This window comes from Chanodichthys erythropterus, chromosome 24 (assembly GCF_024489055.1).
Source record: "Chanodichthys erythropterus isolate Z2021 chromosome 24, ASM2448905v1, whole genome shotgun sequence".
Classification (NCBI taxonomy): Eukaryota; Metazoa; Chordata; class Actinopteri; order Cypriniformes; family Xenocyprididae; genus Chanodichthys; species Chanodichthys erythropterus.
The window spans coordinates 12,735,822-12,758,137 of NC_090244.1; the positions used below are offsets into that span (position 1 = coordinate 12,735,822).

General features: G+C 33.5%; 1 protein-coding gene across 4 annotated transcripts in view; it reads left to right on the plus strand.

The window, feature by feature from the left end:
* tead1a (TEA domain family member 1a) overlaps positions 1–22,316 on the plus strand; it is a 53,651-nt gene that overhangs the window by 17,501 nt on the left and 13,834 nt on the right. For all 4 annotated transcript variants that reach the window (XM_067379473.1, XM_067379472.1, XM_067379476.1 and 1 more), the window contains 2 exons: positions 18,606–18,670; positions 19,132–19,194. In XM_067379473.1, coding sequence (XP_067235574.1) covers positions 18,606–18,670; positions 19,132–19,194 — 128 coding nt within the window. The remainder of the gene's footprint in view (positions 1–18,605; positions 18,671–19,131; positions 19,195–22,316) is intronic.

Genomic DNA, 22,316 nt, shown 5'->3' on the forward strand with positions numbered 1-22,316 from the left:
CCCCAGTCCTGCGGCTCTCAGGTCTGCAAGCGCCGTGTGGTTAATTAGCAGCCATCCCTATAGCAACCGCCTTTCACTTCAAAACAATATGTAGTTTTTTTTGTTTTTTTTTCCTCGTGTCGTGGCTCAGCTTATCTCACTGTTTACCTGAGGGGGCTCTTTACAGCCTCACGGAAGCACAAAAAACTGGAGTCAAGCCAAAGAATCAGAGTTTTTGCTATAGATTGTATGTGGCGGCTGCCGTTGGTTTCACAGGTGAACAAAACAAATCTTTTCCTTCCCCTCACAGACGTCTTTTTTGGCTGTGTGTTACGTAAGATTTTTTTCTCCCAACATTTTTAGAATTAGCGTGCCCTCTCTGTCGCCTTTGATATCATAAACCATTCAGCTCTGCTTTGCTAGTACTTATTTTAGGCAGAGAAAACATGCCATAAGTAGATTTGACAGTCCCCCGCTGGGTTCAAAGAAAGAAAGATCTAATCACAGTGGTTTCACTTCTGAGGGGCTATACTGTGAGGAGGACTTAACATAATCTCAGCCAATTAATATTTCTCAAGAAATTTATATTCCATATCCACCTATACTTGAGAAAAGTATTGTATCGTTTTAAGCACAACATATCTGGCCATTCTGTGATTAAATATTTTCATATATTGACCCCTAAACAGTATAATTGACCGTTGTTAGTTTAGTTTAGTACCTACAGTGTATTATCATTGATTTGCTTCTGTATGCCCGTTTTCATTTTGAAAATGTCATTAAGTATTTATTCATGTGCAGTGCATAGCTAGAATATTTCTTGTTAGATGTTAGAACAACATTTAGCACATTTAGCAGAAGTTTTTATGACTTTCATGATTGGGAATATATGTAAATCTGATCTAAGGTGTTTATCATATGTATAAGGCCTAAAACAGTTATGCTGTTCAGTCTTTGGCGGGCATTTCAGTAGCGTATTTGTGCTTGCTGGGTTTCCCAGCATGCACATATAAGCACACATACCTTTAATTTAATTTAATATTTTGTGTGCAGCCCTATTCATGCAAACAGAGCCTGAAACATTATTAATTTTACCTTACAACACCACATCTTTCTGCATTTTATAATAGCAAATTGTGAGTGTAAAATAATGAATAGACTGGTGTGCTCAGGCAGTGCTGGGCTTTGTGAACATAATGCGTGCCTCGGAGGATTGGAAATTGGAAAGCTGTGTCTTTAACAATAGGATAACAGACCCGCTTCGAGACTGTGGTGCCAGTTTGGGCTACATTACGTTCTGCAGGGGAAACTAGTGGTTATGGGAGTTAGTCACTCTGTTCTGGCTTAACTAATATGCTGTCGAGTCTCTGCCAGCAGCAGAAGTACACGAAAAGGCAAACTAAAAACATGCGGCCACTCTCTTCTTAAGATATTTTTGAAAGACGTGCAATGAACATGCAAATTGATGAATACATTGAATATAATGATTATATTTTTAGCTTTTTTATTTATAGGAACTAACAGTGTCATAATGGTCAGTTCGGTCATGACAACTCTTGGAGTGTTTGGCATGGTAATGAGTATGACAATAGCCGCATTTCCAATGCAGGAAATTTAGCAGGAACTAGGGACTTTGGAGTGGTACTCGGTGTGTTTCGACCGCAGGAACTAAATGAAGTTCCAGGTAAAAATTTCCCCCTCAGAAAGTACTTGCTCACAAGGTAGTACTTTTCCAAAGTTCCAGAGCTTTCTGGCGTGGGAAATGGGCGCTAAACATGCTGATTAGTTGAGTTTATGCAGAATTTCGATTCAACCATCATTTTTAAAAGTCTGTCAAGGTGTGTGCAGTAAGAGTTGTTTGCGATTCGAATCAACAATGGAAAATTATGTAAAAAATACAACGATGGACCAACGGCGAGTTTCAGGCTTTATAAAGCTTAAATGCTAAGGACGAAATCCAGCTGGAACTGTAAAGTTTTGCGCAGTTCTACGTCACCGGAGTTAATCTCTACGGTACTTTAGATCGCGATGGAAATGCAGACAGCAACAGATCTGAAAGAAAAACATTTCCTGGGAAAAAAGTTCCTGGTTCCTGGTTCCACCTTTCGGTGGAAAAGCGGCTAATGTTGATATGTTTGGTCTTGGCGGAATAGATCTGCTACGCTGCTGCTGCTTTTATTGCTGCTGCTGCTGCTGTTGATTATTGCTGCTGCTTTTATTGCTGCTGCTGCTGCTGTTGATTATTGCTGCTGCAGAGTAAGTACAGGATTTGCTACTGCCAATACATACACGACACGCTGCTGTGAGCAAGTAAGACATGCTGCTGCTGTACAATGTAGCGTACATGAATTACCCGTAACAGATCTATACAGGTGGAGCTGGGGAAGGTGGAGGGTCTCTGAAAGCGTGCTCCACTGCTAAGGCAAATGCTGCTCATGTATTTGAAGATTGAGCATGTGAGCTCATTGGCTACTGATACAGCAGGAACCAATCAGCTGTGTCCTATAGATAACAATGTGATTACAAAACAGGTTGAGTTAAAGGACCTATTAGCCTGCGCATCTAGTTTCATGACAGAACTTTGTATTTGTTGAGATTAGTGAAGTCCATTGGTTTTGCCAATCGCTAATAGTTGGGACAGTTACATTGACCGGAAAAGAGAGAAGTAAATTGAGGAATGAGAATGTTGTCAGCCAGATTCAAACTTATTTTTCCCTCATGAGCACCACAGCTCAACAGCTAGATTTTATCTCCTAGACTTAGTGATTAAAATCCTTATTAAAATGATTTTAAACTTGGTGTAATACACCCATAAGTGCTTACTCACTCTACGTAACATAGCCAATTATGTTTTAAGTGCTTACAAAATCCCACCACACCTCTACCTACGGGTATGTCTAGAGCCACACAGAAAGACTTTCTTACATAATGATGAAGGAACTGGAAGTTTGTAAGTGTAAGGTTGGTTTGATGGAAAAGGAGGGATTCAGGTGGGAGGCAGGTGGTATATGAAAGAAATGTTTGTAAAATCACACTGGACATTGCTTTTGTGTTCAGGGCTGTATTGCGCTCCAGAGGAGGTCCCTCAATGTGGGCCGTTTTAAAAAAGGTCTACCAAAGAACTATGTATATTCCCACTCTAAACCTGTACTTTGCTGCTTTTGTGTTGCATAAAATGGGGCAGAGGAGTAATTTTTACGTGTTTTCTTTCCCAGAGGTACAGAGTTTAATCATGTTTCTCAAGGGATGGCGTGTGAATTTGAAAAAGTGGCTTCATGCAAGGAGGGACGGATGCCCGGAAGACCGTATGGACACAAGAAATGAGTCCTTTGTGAACCGCATTAATGTTCTCATTTGGCTTTGATAGGTGTGAGAGTCCTGGATATTACCTCACTGAGAGCCAGTTAGGAGACAGGTCACAGCATGCTTCAGCCTCACACCTCTTAACTGTTTGAGACGGATGAGTGATTGAAACAGACACAGATATCATGTTTCAGAGAGTCCTTGAGCCACATAATACATGCTATTTTTGCTTGGTGGCAGCTGTAAAAAAAGCTTTTGTTCCTTATTAGTGTATTTTATTCTTTTCTGGCCTGAAAATCTTTTTTTTTTTTTTTTTTTGGTCACGTCTCAAGCGTAAACTATTTTGAAGTGTTTTGATATATTTTCACTTAATTGTATGTGTTGTATACACTTTTAAAACTATAAAAGATGAATATCATATAAAATGAGTGAAATGAGACTTGGGGAAAAAAATCTAATTGCATTTATTACTGTAAAAAATCTAGTATATTATTATTAGCAGTGTTGGGGTAACGCATTACAAATAACACATTACTTTTATATTTACAACAACAAAAATATCTGATTTACTTTTTCAAATAAGTAACGCAAGTTACTTTGTTTTCCCATTTATTGACTAGCAGCTCTCCTGTCCCCATGTTATGTAAAATTAGGAGTATGTGCAGAGGTGTGGTGTGCGCTGTGATGGTTATTCTAGACTAGTTCTACACTAAATGGGCATACATTTACTCTTACATACATTTACTTCTTTTCCTGCATCCTATTCTTAGGATTCTTAGGATTCTCTAAATTGCTTTGAAACGATATGTATCGTGAAAAGCGCTATACAAATAAATGTGAATTGAATTTAATTGAATTGAACAGCTGTTTGTTTGAACTGCGCCCTCTACTGTACAGGCCTGAATTTGCATTTCCTTCAGCCTGAGGCTTATTCATTTCACTTTTGGTGTGTAAGGGCTAGCCTGGGTGCCAGCCCGAACCCCGCCCACAACATTTTTTTGGACGGGAAGTTCGGTCTGGACTCGATCCATTGTGGAGTAAATATGCTCGGCTCCCAGAAGGCCGAGCCAATCAAATTGCCAGGGTGGGCTTTAATCGATGATGGACAGGCTATCTGCGGTTACGTAACCACCCATGTCATCAAAGAGCGCTTGGGTTGAATCGGTTTTCACCAACGATGACTGCAGCTGGAGAAGTAAGATGTTTAGATTCCGCTATCACGTCTGTAATAAAAGAAATCGACAGCGCATTAATTTTAAAAGACGAACAAAGAACCGCAATCAAGGCATTTGTCGATGGGAAAGATGTGTTTGCAGTCCTTCCAACGGGATTCGGCAAAAGTTTAAGTACAAGTTCAACATACGTCACTTACTGCGTTGCTCTGATTGGTTGTAGGTCTATCCAATTGAGTGCAGAGTTTTTTTTTTTTTACTGGTTCGGTTAAGACACGCCCCATAATTCAAGTGCAATGGAGCAGTATCAGACTCACATTCTGCCTAGAATATGAGTATGACGAAGTCAGGCTATGTAAGGGCCGTTGCACTTGCCAAAAATAGAATTTTTTTTATTGTTATAAAAACAAAAACAAACAGCCCAGCCCAGATGAGAAAAACGTAACTAAGTAATGCAATTAGTTACTTTTTGAGGGAGTAACGCAATATTTCAATGCATTACTTTTAAAAGTAACTTTCCCCAACACTGATTATTATTAATTAAATATTGAACAAAACAAAAAATTCCTTTTGTAATTTTTTCTGTAAAACAAAAAATCCAATATTTAAGAAAATATAATAATAATATTTTTTTAGCTGCATTTACTGCAAACCGAGCCACACTTAAAACACTATCATGAGCTCCTCGCATGTAAATAAACATGTGAAACACGCAGCGTATATCGTGATTCTGGTTTTGTTTTGGTTCATTGGCAGTTACTGTAAAACAGCAGCATGTACATTGAGGGTGGAAAAAGTTGTGCATGAACAAGACTTCAACTCAAAATAAAATTGCTGCAAATACAAAAGTGCTCATTAAAAATAGCATATTGAAACCTTATTTAGAAATCTTATTGTGAGTGAGAAATACATTTAAGTAGCTCAGTCAATGTGCCTTTGTTATTCAAGTTTCTTTTCAAAGTCATTTGGTTGGCAAGTTTACCCTTCATTTTTAGCTCTCCTTTCTTAAGTTTGCAGACTTTATCAAATGATGGAGAAAGAGTTGAGATAGAGTAAGAGTGAACAAGAGGTCATTTGGGGTTGTTTGGATTTTCCATGTGTGATTTCCAGCAGGCTGGTGTGATGTTTCCAGCCAGCGCACCATGTTAGGACACAGTCAGACAAGCACACTTACACACACACACAAACACTTTCTCCCACTCTCGCACACACAGGAAGCATGCTTAATTGCTCCCATTAAAGAAAACAGCTCAAAACCAACTCCTTCCACTCTGTGTTTCCAGTTTGGCTTTGCTATCGCAGGAAGAGAAGCTTTCAGCATTCTAGAGCTCTTTCAGTACCAGACTGTTGTACATGTACACACTTTCAGGGCTTTTATCATCAGGCATACTGCAGTGAGCGGTTTACTGGGACTCCAGACAGAGGCAGTAGGAAAGGTTCCTTATTTTCCCCCCTCTCTTTTTCTTAAGCCTAAAATTTTACTGTTAAATTTGTTTATTATTTTTTTATGTGCTTTATAAATGAAGTTTGACTTAAGTTATATATATATATTTGACCTCATTGTTGTGAGTTTATCAAGTTTGGTCATAAATTTGGTCAATCTGATCATGTCCATGACTTTCCTATCAGATTTGGTTTCACTAAATAATCATAGCAGTTTTGGCGGGATGAGGGGTGTGTGTGTGGAAGGGGTGGGGGGGTTGTGTCCACTGGAAAAGAAAAGACTGTCCGTCACGGTCTCTTGCCATCTGGCCTTGAATTTCCTCTCAGACCCTCCCTCTGAAAATGATTTGCGGACGGAGGGGTGTCATCGTGTTACGGGCTCTACCCGTCACAGAGGACAGCTGGCTAACTCTAATCAGATGGTAGCAGGCATGTGTGTGCACATAAGCGTGTATGTGTGTGTGTGTGTGTGTGTGTGTGAATGGCTTTATCTGGCAGGGGAAAAGCTGGCCGCACCCCTCGGTCCTGCTCTCAGGGAAACACCTGCATTGAGCCTGCAGATCATATCAGTCTAAGCTGACTGACTCCCAGAGAGGGGATTGTTCAGACCACCATCTGCTTTTGGAGGCTGACCTTTACTTATATCCATATGGCAATTTTGTCGTTCCTCACCATGCATGCTTGTGCGCTAAATGAGCAGGTAGATGATTAGTCTGTTAGTGTGATTGGACAATGTGTGGTGTCAATCAAGTCAGAATACCTTAATTTATCAGAATCAAACTTGTAAGACACTTTGCAAAGTGTAGCTTTGATCGAATTTGTTCTGCAAAGCATTTTAATTCAGTTCTTTCTAACCTTAGTAGTTGAGTAAAGTGCAAACATTGAAGAATTTTTCTAAATTTAAATGGCTGAGGTGATGAGAAGGCTGAGGATTGAGACATTTTTTAAGTTTTTACAGAAATTGTCAAATAAAACAATATTTGAAATATTATGATGCATATAGTTGTTAAGTGACCCATCAAACTTTTTTTTTTTTACTGTACTTAAGTATATATAATACCTAACATGTACTTAAGTATATGTAATTAAATAAATATTAATTAAACCTTAATTATTAAATATTAAATCATTTTTATAATAAATACATTTATAATAAATAATGTATTTATATTATTATAATTATTTGTATAATATTAATTAATAATTAAATTGTATTGTATTATATTTGTATTGTTTTATTTAACACCGAAGGTGCTTTATTGTATTCAGACCAAACTTGGTACATGTCATCACAAGCATGCCCTGAGGCATCATGCAGTGTTTCGGCACAGCGCCACCTACTGGTCCGGAGATACGGAAAATGGCTATTTTTGCTTATAACTTCTGATGGGTTTGTCCAAAAATCATAATTTTTCTTGTTTCTCGTTGGATTTGGGGCATCATGCTGAATCAAATGATATCAAATTTCCCCTTATCGGCCATTTTGGCCATCGGACATTTTGAATTTAGTGCTAAAATTCTGTATTTTATGAACGCATTAGCATAATGTTATGAAACTCGGTATGGGTCATCAGCACAATGCCCTGAAGGAGCCTGAAAAGTTTTGGACCAGTGCCACCTAGTGTAGAATTTTTTTTTTCATATGCTTATAACTTTTGATGTGATTAACTTATTTTCATGGGAGTCATATTCTTAGACTCCTGAATCCTTGCTGAGTCCAACGATACCAAACATGCTAGATTCCAACTTACGGTTTGTGCAGCGTGGTGATTTAGCGCTTAAAAAACAATTTTGAATATCTTCGAAACCGTTAGTCGGATCAAGACTAAACCAGCGTAGGAAACACGGAAAGAAGCTGGTTAACTAAATGTTCATGCCCTAATGTCAAAATTTTGATAGGAACTGACAAAAAAATCAAAACAAAGTCGTCCATGGGTCATTTTTTATGATCTCTTACATGTAAAGGTCCAAGACGAAATGAGATATTTGCACCAAATTTGACACACACACATGTATGGGGTCACCCTGAGGACACACAAAAAAAAAAAAAAACTGGTGGTATTGTGCCTCTTGGTATATATATATTATATATATATATATATATCGCTATAATGAAACAAAACATTACATTTCCATTCCACTACAATACAGTATTATGATATAAAATGCTATATTATACGAATGCATTTATGTACCATTACGAAACTCAGGATGTGCCATCGGCACCATGCTCTGAAGGTAAACAACAGGTTTTGAGATAGTGCCTCCTTGTGGTCAAATTTTATAATGACATTTTTAAAAAATGCTAATAGCTTTATGTAAATGTGGCCTATTGTAATGAGACTGGTCTTATTATATTCCGTGGGACATACTGAGAACATTGATGCCAATTTTGCCATAGTCAGCATAACTAAGTCTCCACTACCTTGATTTTCTTTATAATCAGACTTTTTTTTCTTTTTTTTTGGACACTTTAATTTGGTCACAACACCACCTATTGGTCGAAAGTGATGAACCAGTAAATACTAATGTTTGATAATTTTTCAGCTCTTTTGATTAAAATGATCTTAATAGATTCTTAATTGTTCAGTGTTGCAGTTGGTGTGATGTTCACAGCCATGTTGGCTGGCTTATTGTGCCGTTTTTGTGCTTGGCCCCGTAATTGCTGCTTGCAGCTATATTTATTATTATAACCTTTCATAAAACTCAACCTGAACTTGTGTGTGTGTGTGTGTGTGTGTATATACATAATTTTATTTTAAGATTTTTATATTTCTATATTATTTATATAAGAACAATTGATAAATACGAGAAAACTACAATAACAAAAATACGGAAAGATGCAATTCTTAATAACATGATATCTATTAAAAAATATTACTCAAATTTCTTTGAAAAATTAATTTATTTATGCGTTTATTTCAAGCCTGTTTTTGTGATTTTAAAATTATTTTAAATTACAAATATTATACTAATATTAGTATTATAACATCAATTTCGATTGTATTTTTTTATTATTGTATTCTGTTGCTTAAAATATAATGTAAACCAACAGGTAAATTTTTTATCTCTATAATGCTCATGGAAATCAGCTATGAATATTGCAGTCTCAGTTTAGACTCATCATTCCTTAGTCATGGACCTCCTACAGAAAGTCTTTGTATTGTTAGTTTAGGCTATTGTGATTTTAATGGCAGCCCGGGTCTTCAGAGTCATCCATCAGGCCTTGCAGTGCAGCGCAGGCATTGTCTCAAAAATTTGGGGTTTCTACCCTGCCCGTCACGACACACCCAGGGGCCAACACCCCGATACTTGTGGGTCATTTGAAACGGTCAAAGCTTTTCAAAGATTTGTGAGGTGAAGCAAATTCTTTGATCCAATTTCACCACTTTTCTGAGATATGTTTTAGTTGACAAGATGACAGCTATATGATAAACCTGAGTGCAAGAGAGAAAGAGAGAGAGAGTATGTGAGCCACGCGTCAGGCTCGCTCTCAGCTTCTGACATCACCCTTTCTCTTCAGTGACCCATACAGTCTAAACTCTCTTCAGACAGACTCAGCACGGAAATGAGATCACTTGCAGAACAGAGACTTGAGTTAGTGTTATCAGAAGAAAGAACAATCTGGCTCAGCAGAAAGCCAAAAGCAGTTCATACAAACAAAGAGCTAAAGCTGCAATGTTGGTGATATTACTGTATTATCACAACCTTATAAGGACAATTACATAATTACATGTAAATGATGAATCATCATTTGACTCACACTCATGACTTTACAAACCAACTTTTGTCCCTGCAGGACACAAAAGAGCAATTTTGTATGGAAGCTTGTTTCCAACGCTAAATAAAAAATAAAAAAGGTAATTGTGACTTTTTTTCTCGCAGTTGCAAGATTTAATTGTGATATAAAGTCAGAATTGTGTAATATAAAGTCAGAATTGTAATATAAAGTCAGAATTATGATATAAAGTCAGAATTGTGAGATATAAAGTCAGAATTGTGATATAAAGTCAGAATTGTGAGATATAAAGTCAGAATTGTGATATAAAGTCAGAATTGTGAGTTATAAAGTCAGAATTGCGAGATATAAAGTCAGAATTGTGATATAAGGTGAGAATTGTGTGATAAAGTCAGAATTGTGTAATATAAAGTCAGAATTGCGTGATAAAGTCAGAATTGTTAGATATAAAGTCAGAATTGTTAGATATAAAGTCAGAATTGTGATATAAAGTCAGAATTGTGAGATATAAAGTCAGAATTGTGAGATATAAAGTCAGAATTGCGAGTTATAAAGTCAGAATTGTGAGATATAAAGTCAGAATTGCGAGATATAAAGTCAGAATTGTGAGATATAAAGTCAGAATTGCGAGATATAAAGTCAGAATTGTGAGATATAAAGTCAGAATTGTGAGATATAAAGTCAGAATTGCGAGATATAAAGTCAGAATTGTGTGATATAAAGTCAGAATTGCGAGATATAAAGTCAGAATTGCGAGTTATAAAGTCAGAATTGTGAGATATAAAGTCAGAATTGCGAGATATAAAGTCAGAATTGTGAGATATAAAGTCAGAATTGTGAGATATAAAGTCAGAATTGCGAGATATAAAGTCAGAATTGTGAGATATAAAGTCAGAATTGCGAGATATAAAGTCAGAATTGTGAGATATAAAGTCAGAATTGTGAGATATAAAGTCAGAATTGCGAGATATAAAGTCAGAATTGCGAGTTATAAAGTCAGAATTGCGAGTTATAAAGTCAGAATTGCGAGATATAAAGTCAGAATTGCGAGATATAAAGTCAGAATTGTGAGATATAAAGTCAGAATTGTGAGATATAAAGTCAGAATTGCGAGATATAAAGTCAGAATTGCGAGTTATAAAGTCAGAATTGCGAGTTATAAAGTCAGAATTGCGAGATATAAAGTCAGAATTGCGAGATATAAAGTCAGAATTGCGAGATATAAAGTCAGAATTGCGAGATATAAAGTCAGAATTGCGAGATATAAAGTCAGAATTGCGAGATATAAAGTCAGAATTGTGAGTTATAAAGTCAGAATTGTGATATAAAGTCAGAATTGTGAAATATAAAGTCAGAATTGTGATATAAAGTCAGAATTGTGATATAAAGTCAGAATTGTGAGATATAAAGTCATAATTGCGAGTTATAAAGTCAGAATTGCGTGATATAAAGTCAGAATTGTGAGATATAAAGTCATAATTGCGAGTTATAAAGTCAGAATTGTGTGATAAAGTCAGAATTGTGTAATATAAAGTCAGAATTGCGTGATATAAAGTCAGAATTGTTAGATATAAAGTCAGAATTGTGATATAAAGTCAGAATTGTGAGATATAAAGTCAGAATTGTGATATAAAGTCAGAATTGTGAGATATAAAGTCAGAATTGCGAGTTATAAAGTCAGAATTGCGAGTTATAAAGTCAGAATTGTGAGATATAAAGTCAGAATTGCGAGATATAAAGTCAGAATTGCGAGATATAAAGTCAGAATTGCGAGATATAAAGTCAGAATTGCGAGATATAAAGTCAGAATTGTGAGATATAAAGTCAGAATTGTGAGTTATAAAGTCAGAATTGTGATATAAAGTCAGAATTGTGAAATATAAAGTCAGAATTGTGAAATATAAAGTCAGAATTGTGATATAAAGTCAGAATTGTGAGATATAAAGTCATAATTGCGAGTTATAAAGTCAGAATTGCGTGATATAAAGTCAGAATTGTGTGATAAAGTCAGAATTGTGTGATAAAGTCAGAATTGTGTGATAAAGTCAGAATTGTGTAATATAAAGTCAGAATTGCGTGATATAAAGTCAGAATTGTGATATAAAGTCAGAATTGTTAGATATAAAGTCAGAATTGTGTGATAAAGTCAGAATTGTGTGATAAAGTCAGAATTGTGTAATATAAAGTCAGAATTGCGTGATATAAAGTCAGAATTGTGATATAAAGTCAGAATTGCGAGATATAAAGTCAGAATTGCGTGATATAAAGTCAGAATTGCGTGATATAAAGTCAGAATTGCGTGATATAAAGTCAGAATTGCGAGATATAAAGTCAGAATTGCGAGATATAAAGTCAGAATTGCGAGATATAAAGTCAGAATTGCGAGATATAAAGTCAGAATTGTGAGATATAAAGTCAGAATTGTGAGTTATAAAGTCAGAATTGTGATATAAAGTCAGAATTGTGAAATATAAAGTCAGAATTGTAATATAAAGTCAGAATTGTGATATAAAGTCAGAATTGTGAAATATAAAGTCAGAATTGTGAAATATAAAGTCAGAATTGTGATATAAAGTCAGAATTGTGAGATATAAAGTCAGAATTGTGAAATATAAAGTCAGAATTGTAATATAAAGTCAGAATTGTGATATAAAGTCAGAATTGTGAAATATAAAGTCAGAATTGTGAAATATAAAGTCAGAATTGTAATATAAAGTCAGAATTGTGATATAAAGTCAGAATTGTGAAATATAAAGTCAGAATTGTGAGATATAAAGTCAGAATTGTGATATAAAGTCAGAATTGTGAGTTATAAAGTCAGAATTGTGAGATATAAAGTCAGAATTGTGATATAAAGTCAGAATTGTGAGTTATAAAGTCAGAATTGTGAGTTATAAAGTCAGAATTGTGAGTTATAAAGTCAGAATTGTGAGTTATAAAGTCAGAATTGTGATATAAAGTCAGAATTGTGATATAAAGTCAGAATTGTGAGATATAAAGTCAGAATTGCGAGATATAAAGTCAGAATTGTGAGATATAAAGTCAGAATTGTGAGATATAAAGTCAGAATTGTGAGTTATAAAGTCAGAATTGTGTGATATAAAGTCAGAATTGTGAGATATAAAGTCAGAATTGTGAGATATAAAGTCAGAATTGTGAGATATAAAGTCAGAATTGTGAGTTATAAAGTCAGAATTGTGATATAAAGTCAGAATTGTGATATAAAGTCAGAATTGTGAGATATAAAGTCAGAATTGTGAGATATAAAGTCAGAATTGTGAGTTATAAAGTCAGAATTGTGAGATATAAAGTCAGAATTGTGAGTTATAAAGTCAGAATTGTGTGATATAAAGTCAGAATTGTGATATAAAGTCAGAATTGTGAGATATAAAGTCAGAATTGTGAGTTATAAAGTCAGAATTGTGAGTTATAAAGTCAGAATTGTGAGATATAAAGTCAGAATTGTGATATAAAGTCAGAATTGTGAGTTATAAAGTCAGAATTGTGATATAAAGTCAGAATTGTGAGTTATAAAGTCAGAATTGTGATATAAAGTCAGAATTGCGAGTTATATAGTCAGAATTGTGAGATATAAAGTCAGAATTGTGAGATATAAAGTCAGAATTGTGAGATATAAAGTCAGAATTGTGAGATATAAAGTCAGAATTGCGTGATATAAAGTCAGAATTGCGAGATATAAAGTCAGAATTGCGAGTTATAAAGTCAGAATTGTGAGATATAAAGTCAGAATTGCGAGATATAAAGTCAGAATTGTGAGATATAAAGTCAGAATTGTGAGATATAAAGTCAGAATTGCGAGATATAAAGTCAGAATTGTGAGATATAAAGTCAGAATTGTGAGATATAAAGTCAGAATTGCGAGATATAAAGTCAGAATTGTGAGATATAAAGTCAGAATTGTGAGATATAAAGTCAGAATTGTGAGATATAAAGTCAGAATTGCGAGTTATAAAGTCAGAATTGCGAGTTATAAAGTCAGAATTGTGAGATATAAAGTCAGAATTGCGAGATATAAAGTCAGAATTGCGAGATATAAAGTCAGAATTGCGAGATATAAAGTCAGAATTGCGAGATATAAAGTCAGAATTGTGAGATATAAAGTCAGAATTGTGATATAAAGTCAGAATTGTGTGATATAAAGTCAGAATTGCGAGATATAAAGTCAGAATTGCGAGATATAAAGTCAGAATTGTGAGATATAAAGTCAGAATTGTGATATAAAGTCAGAATTGTGAAATATAAAGTCAGAATTGTGATATAAAGTCAGAATTGTGATATAAAGTCAGAATTGTGAGATATAAAGTCATAATTGCGAGTTATAAAGTCAGAATTGCGTGATATAAAGTCAGAATTGTGTGATAAAGTCAGAATTGTGTGATAAAGTCAGAATTGTGTAATATAAAGTCAGAATTGCGTGATATAAAGTCAGAATTGTTAGATATAAAGTCAGAATTGTGATATAAAGTCAGAATTGTTAGATATAAAGTCAGAATTGTGATATAAAGTCAGAATTGTGATATAAAGTCAGAATTGTGATATAAAGTCAGAATTGTGAGATATAAAGTCAGAATTGTGTGATATAAAGTCAGAATTGTGAGTTATAAAGTCAGAATTGTGAGATATAAAGTCAGAATTGTGAGATATAAAGTCAGAATTGTGAGTTATAAAGTCAGAATTGTGTGATATAAAGTCAGAATTGTGATATAAAGTCAGAATTGTGAGATATAAAGTCAGAATTGTGAGTTATAAAGTCAGAATTGTGAGTTATAAAGTCAGAATTGTGAGATATAAAGTCAGAATTGTGATATAAAGTCAGAATTGTGAGTTATAAAGTCAGAATTGTGAGATATAAAGTCAGAATTGTGATATAAAGTCAGAATTGTGAGTTATAAAGTCAGAATTGTGAGATATAAAGTCAGAATTGTGAGATATAAAGTCAGAATTGTGAGTTATAAAGTCAGAATTGTGAGTTATAAAGTCAGAATTGTGAGTTATAAAGTCAGAATTGTGAGATATAAAGTCAGAATTGTGATATAAAGTCAGAATTGTAAGTTATAAAGTCAGAATTGTGAGATATAAAGTCAGAATTGTGATATAAAGTCAGAATTGTGAGTTATAAAGTCAGAATTGTGAGATATAAAGTCAGAATTGTGAGATATAAAGTCAGAATTGTGAGTTATAAAGTCAGAATTGTGTGATATAAAGTCAGAATTGTGATATAAAGTCAGAATTGTGAGATATAAAGTCAGAATTGTGAGTTATAAAGTCAGAATTGTGAGTTATAAAGTCAGAATTGTGAGATATAAAGTCAGAATTGTGATATAAAGTCAGAATTGCGAGTTATATAGTCAGAATTGTGAGATATAAAGTCAGAATTGCGTGATATAAAGTCAGAATTGCGTGATATAAAGTCAGAATTGCGTGATATAAAGTCAGAATTGCGTGATATAAAGTCAGAATTGCGAGATATAAAGTCAGAATTGTGAGATATAAAGTCAGAATTGCGAGTTATAAAGTCAGAATTGCGAGATATAAAGTCAGAATTGTGAGATATAAAGTCAGAATTGCGAGTTATAAAGTCAGAATTGCGTGATATAAAGTCAGAATTGCGAGATATGGTAGTAATTCTGACTTTTTTTCTTGCAATTGCGAGTTTTTATTACGCAATTCTGACTTTACATCTCACAATTCTGAATTTATAACTCGCAATCTCGCAATTGTGAATTTATATCTTGCAATCCTGAGAAAAAGTCAGAACTAAGAAATAAAAAGTCGTAATTACCTTTTTAGTTATTAATTATTTTTTATTCCATGGCAGAAACAAGCTTCAGTAATTTTGTCGTTTCAAAAAGGATGCAAAAATTAAGTTTGGTGGAAGAGCCTGACAGCAGACAGAGTAAGCTGTCAATGCACGATTGATGAGCCACATTTTTGGCGCCATCCTTCCCCTTAGAAGATACGCTGAGCTTAACCCTGCATCAATGTGAGGTCCATTTATCAGCTCGGTTTAATTGCAAACAGTGGGTGTTCCTCAGGGCTGCTTTACTTTGTGCTGATCAAGCTGATATTGTAATTTAACGACCTTTAACCCACCACATCCTCAATGGCTTTTGTGGCATAACCTCCACCAGCATAATGTCAATACTTTTGTAACGCCGAAAGGAATGTCACCCGACCCCCTCACTGGGTTTTTTTTTTACAGCTAATTCTACTCCAACCGTTAAACCACGTATTGTACTGATCTCGGTCAGCCTTATGTTTGATTTTTAACATTTTTGTAATCACTCACTTTTAATGGCTTGGTGTTGAGTGAGTCATAACCAAACCTGAATGAATTCATAAGAGCCCTACGTCACTTAGTGTTGCCTGACATTGCTGAGTCATCAAAAGATTCAGATGTCCTGGTTTTAGTGAATCATCAGCCATATATTTTAGAATATTTATCATTTATATTATCGATTTAATTCTGTATAATTCATATAATAGTAATTTTACTAATAATATAACATATAATATACATCAGTAATTAAAAAAATATGTAAGTAATTAATTCAGTTTAATTCAATTATTTATTTATTGTATATACATATATACATTGTATATATTTATATAATATATATTTGATTATAATTAATTCATACTATTATTTAAATAATATATATTATATATAACGTAATGTATATCAAAATAAAGTATATACATTATTTTTTAAATTATTTAATATTGATATAATTAATTCAGTATTAAAATCTTAGTAATATATAATCTAATATATAAATAAAAATGTCTATATATATATATATATATATATATATATATATATATATATATATATATATATATATATATGTATTCATTATTTATTTATTATATATACATATAATTATAAATATAATATAAAAATATATTATATATATATATATATATATATATATATATATATATATATATATATATATATATATATGATTATAATTAATAATTCATACTATTAATTAATTAATATATATATATATATATATATATATATATATATATATAAAATGTAATATATCAAATTAAAGTATATACATTATTTTTTTAAATTATTTAATATTTATATAATTCAGTATTAATATATTAGTAATATATAATCTTAAATATATATATATATCAGTATATATTTTTTTTCATTATATATACATATAATTATAATAATAATAAAATTATATATGTAAAATAAACTTATTTATATATTTCTTCTCTTTATTATTGTTTTCACTGTACCACAGTACTGTTTGTAAGAGATTGTTGACTAATCAGCTGTCATTCAGTATTTACTGTAATGTTAGTTGATAGTGTTTTGTTTATCTTATCTCTTGTTGAGAGTCAACCAGTCTCTTTGATCAGTTTATGCTTTGGTTTGTCTACCGAACTCCATGGGGGAGACTCTCAAATCTCAACATTCGTCGACAGGCTCTCTCACTCTCTCTTTCTCTGTCCCTGTAAGTCGCCTTTCTCTCTGGAGGTTGTTTTGCAGGTTTGCCAAGTCCAGCTGAGCATGTTTTCAAGTGACTGAAAAGAATGAATTATGCAGCAGTAAGCATGCTTACAGCTGGCCGTTTGGAGAGTCTTTGATCTGAGAGCAGAGTGTGCATGAATGCCCGCATTGTGAGCGTACAGAGCGTGTGTGTGAGTGTGAGTGTGTGTGTACACGAATGTTTGTGTTTGGAAGAATAGGGAGGCCCAGGTCTGGGTTAGAGGAGATTACACTGCAAGCACGGTGGGTAAAGGCTAGCTGGAGAAAATACCCTGACGGCGTTTGTTGGCTGACATCAGATATTGTCCTTAAAGGAATAGTTTGCCCAAAAATGAAACTATTTACTCACATTCATGTCATTCCAAACCCGAATTACATCTTTCTTTCATGAAACACAAAAGGAGATGTTTTGAAGAAGGTTCACGCTGCTTTTTTCCATACAATGAAAACCCAGCATTTTTAATAGTGATTCTGACCAGAGGCTGTCAAACTTCAAAAAGCACTATAAGCTCTGTCATTCATATCCACATTAAAAGCTTTCATAGTCCATATTTCAATTTAATATGATGGCACTGTTTGAGGAACATACAAGTTATGCACTGATAATTTTTGCATTCACCATATAATTCACATTGCATTTTAAATGTTAATTTTGTACAATTATTTATTTTTTAAATATTTTTTATTTATTTTTAAAATATTTTTATTTATTTTCTATTTTTTTTTTTAAATATTTTTTATTTATTTTTAAATATTTTTATTTATTTTTTTTTAAATATTTTAAAAATATTTTAAATATATTTTAAATATTTTTATTTATTTTTTTTAAATATTTTTTATTTATTTATTAAATAATTTTATTTTATTTTATTTTATTATTATTTTATTTTATTTTTTTTTCTTTTGATTACTGTGGGTTGTAGGCCAGTGACTGGCTAAAGTTCAATGATATGAAAATAAACAATATATTGATTTATCGATTCAATGATTTATTTGTCTGCCACAATATTGTGAATTCAAAGACAATATTTATTCATTTGTTATATGCCATTGATTGTGGCTAATTATATATAAAATAATAAATATGCAAAATTAAATCTGTAATCAATTAAAATTTTGTGTTGTGTATCAGTTCAGCTAATTGTTCATGTATTTACCTATATCTACATATTTAAAGGCATAGTTCACCCAAAAAAAAAAAAAAAGTCATTATTTACCCTCAAATATGTAAATCTGTTGAACACAAAAGAAGATATTTAAATTTTTGGGTGAACTATCCCTTTAAGATACATTTATGGTGATCACTATTGCTTTATTAGTGTAACCTTAGATACTAAAGTTTTGCTGCAAACTAATATAAAGTCACTGAAATCATTTCTTCTATAAATATTGGTTATATAAACGAGCATTTCTTTGTTCTCTTTTACAGGTCGTAACGAATTAATCGCCAGATACATCAAACTCAGAACGGGAAAGACACGGACGAGAAAGCAGGTTAGTGGAGCTGCTTCAAATTCTGAGCATGACATGAAATAAATAATGTTGGTTACCGAGGCTGAACTACAGTTTTTTCCAGTAAATTCACAACAGTGACAGTGATGGCCAGGTTTTGTTTATAGCTTCAACCAAACGTTGTCTCACTGGCTTACTGCCTTAGTTACCAAAGCGTTCTTCACCGAGCGGACACCTGTTGCTTTGTGCTCTTAATTCACTGCAAATCTTTACAATTTTACTGTAAAGTCAGTTCGACTTAAAAACTGAAATCTAATTAAATAGCTGATCAAATGCTTCTTCCTTGTTCCTGAACAAATGATCTGAAAGGTTGTATTAGATGTTCTGTTTGTAATTAAAGTACATGTTTTTGTGGCTAATGGCAGGGGGCCTTTCATCTCCATGGTTACAAAATGCTCCTTTTGTGTTTGTGTGTGTGTGTGTGTGTGTGTGTGTGTGACCAGGTCTCCAGTCATATCCAGGTTCTTGCCCGGCGGAAATCCAGAGAATTTCACTCCAAGCTAAAGGTACATGCCAATCTTGTGTTTGACACAGTCTCTGTGTGTATATGTGTATTTTCTCAGGCCATATCCGTACTGAATGGTGTGTGTGTGTGTATGGGTGCCCTGCTGTTTGGCTGTCTGTAACCTAGATTTCCTTCTTGTGACTGCCCTGCTTAGTATGCAGTCAACTGGCTAACTTCTTTTCTTCTGCATGTTTGTCCGTTTCCTTCCTGTTTCGCACAAAAGTGTGTTTGCTTTGGAAGAAACTGCAATTTGCCAGGCGTTGCATACACACCGAAATATTTGATGTGTGATAAACTTGGCTTGAGCAAAGTTGTTCAAGGACAAACGCATGATTTAAAAAGCAGCATAAAACTCAAAGGCAGATGTGGCCCCTTTGGATATTTATGTGTATGACAATATATGAGTATCTATCCACCCTAATCCAGAATTGTCAATGCATAGTTTCAGATCACTGGCATTATTTAGCCTGATAACCTATGTTTTTAAATCATATTAGTAAATGGTTTAAAAAATAATATTTTATGTAAAATTATTATGTATATAGATGAGTTTTTTAATACAATATTATTTTTTTAATAAGCTTTTATTTGATCAAAAATACATTAAAACAGTAATACTGTGAAATGCCTTAACCATACAATTAATTATTTTTCTAAATCAACAAATTAAATTAATTAATTAATTATTTTTTTTAATTTAATTTAATTTAATGTGGATTACTATGGGTTGTACAATGACAGGCTAATGTTCAATTTTTAAATGATATATATATATATATATATATATATATATATATATATATATATATTTATATATATAATATTATGTAATATTAGCATGTATATTAATTAATGTAAATTAATTAATGTAAAAATATATGTAATATTTCAGTATTTTTGTAAATAAGTCTCTTATGCTTACCAAGGTTGTATTTGATCAAAAATACATTAAAACCGTAAAACTGTGAAATATTATTAAAATATAAAATATGTTATATATATATATTAAAAGTTTGTTTTTTAGCAAAAGCAGATAACTCCAACAGTCGTTTTTTGGCAAAAGCAGATAACTCCACATTTCATGTTTCATAGTTAAACAAAACCCAAGTAATTGCATTTAAAACACTCTCAAACACACATGTGCACACAAACGCACACACACACACACACACCCACACACGCGCGCGCACACACACACACAAACAGATCGGCACACACATACACACACACACACACACGCGCGCGCGCAAGCACGCTCTCTCTCTCTCAAACACACACACACACACACAGATCGGCACACAAGTACACACACACGCACTAATCCACACACGCACGTGCGCGCGTGCGCACACACACACACAAGCAAAAGGACAACCAATTTTTCAGCATGTAAGTCGTGTATGGTGTACAAGGACTTACAGGAGTCGAAATCATAAATCCTCGATCACTTTTAGTGAGCTTTGATAAAACTTCCCTCAGCTAGCGCGTCTTTTTGAAGTGACTAGAAGCCTTGTCACCTGACCTGAATACTGCGCGCTGATTCGCTAAAACGGATTATTGGTTTCTGTCTGTACACAAACAAGGGCGCTTGTCGGCTTCTGCTGTAAAACGTGAACTTGCGATGCCTGAAAGTGGGCAAAACCGGCTCTTCTGACAAAATGGATTTAGGGTACAGAACGTGCTATATATGGAGAATAATGCACAGCACTTAGTTCATTTTTTTAAAAAATGGCGTTTATCGGTTTTTGCAAATGAACTCTTCATATATATATGTATGGTCACATACACGCATTATGTCAGTCAAAATACCCCTCTCGGCAAGTATTCTCGTAAACACATTCGGTTATGTCTTTATTGAACGAGGTGAGAATTCGGAATCGGATGTGTATCTATCGGATGTGTGGGTTACTCTTAAAGTGACAGTAACCTATAAATACCTGCTGTTGTCTGTCATGTAAATCAAACAACAAAAAACAGCTTTAACAAAGATTAATCTATATTACATTTACACAGTGAACAGTTTCATTGTATATTTAATTATCACGTTTCTGTACATGAAAATTAATACTACAGTTATTTTATATTTTATTTGTAACTTTATGTTGCATTTATCTATGCTTGATTGGTGTACAGTATTTCTTCTTTTTACAGTCGGTTCACTTGCCTTTAATAATGTATTAGTTAGGCTTGTAGTTTCTGTTGTGGTATCAGAGTAGTTAAAGTGGGCTAAGTAATAAATGCAAAGTTAAGTTACCCCCCAACCCCTAATTATTATTATTTTATTTTTTTTGCTGATCCGAAAAATGATCCGATCCGTGACTTCATAACCATGATGTGATCCGAAACCATGAGTTTTGTGATCCGTTGAACCACTATCAGAAATCATTCTAATATGCTGATTAGCTGCATTTCTCATTATTATCAATGTTAAAAACAGTTGTGCTGCTTAATATTTTTATGGAAACAATAAAAAAAGCATTAATTTGAAATAATAATAAATTCGTGTGTAGAATTATACATGTTTTTACTGTTACTTTTGATCAATTTGATGTGTTTTTGCTAAATAAAAGTATTAATTTCTTTAAAAAAAAAAAAAAAGTCTTACTGACCCTATATATACATAAAAACCAATACTTAAAAAATATGTTCATTTTACTATTTACAACATAGTGGCATGTTGGCTGATGCTGTCATTGTCTGACCTGTGAAGGAGGAGGGGTGTCAAAGGACCATGCTTTTGAGCAGCTGTGGCATCTTGTGGTTAAACTGCGAATGACAGTTCAGGATCACAACTGCCATCAACATCACTTGCTTGTATGAATACACTTTGACAGGTTCAAGTGTGCTAGAACGATAAAGCATGCTGGGTAAAGGTTAGACAGCTCAATGTCAATTTTATACATTGTAAAGCTAAATATTTCTGACCACTTCATATCGACAATACTGAAAGTTGGCATAAAACGGAAGTTGTGATCATCTTTTCTTCCCTATTTTGACTTATATCCAGCTTCTCGGAAAAAAAAAGTAGGATGAGACTTGATTTTGTCCATCAGGAATTGATTGGATGGTTGTGGTTTGCTATTGGTCGATCTCATATGAGTGACGGGTTGTCCCGCCCTCACA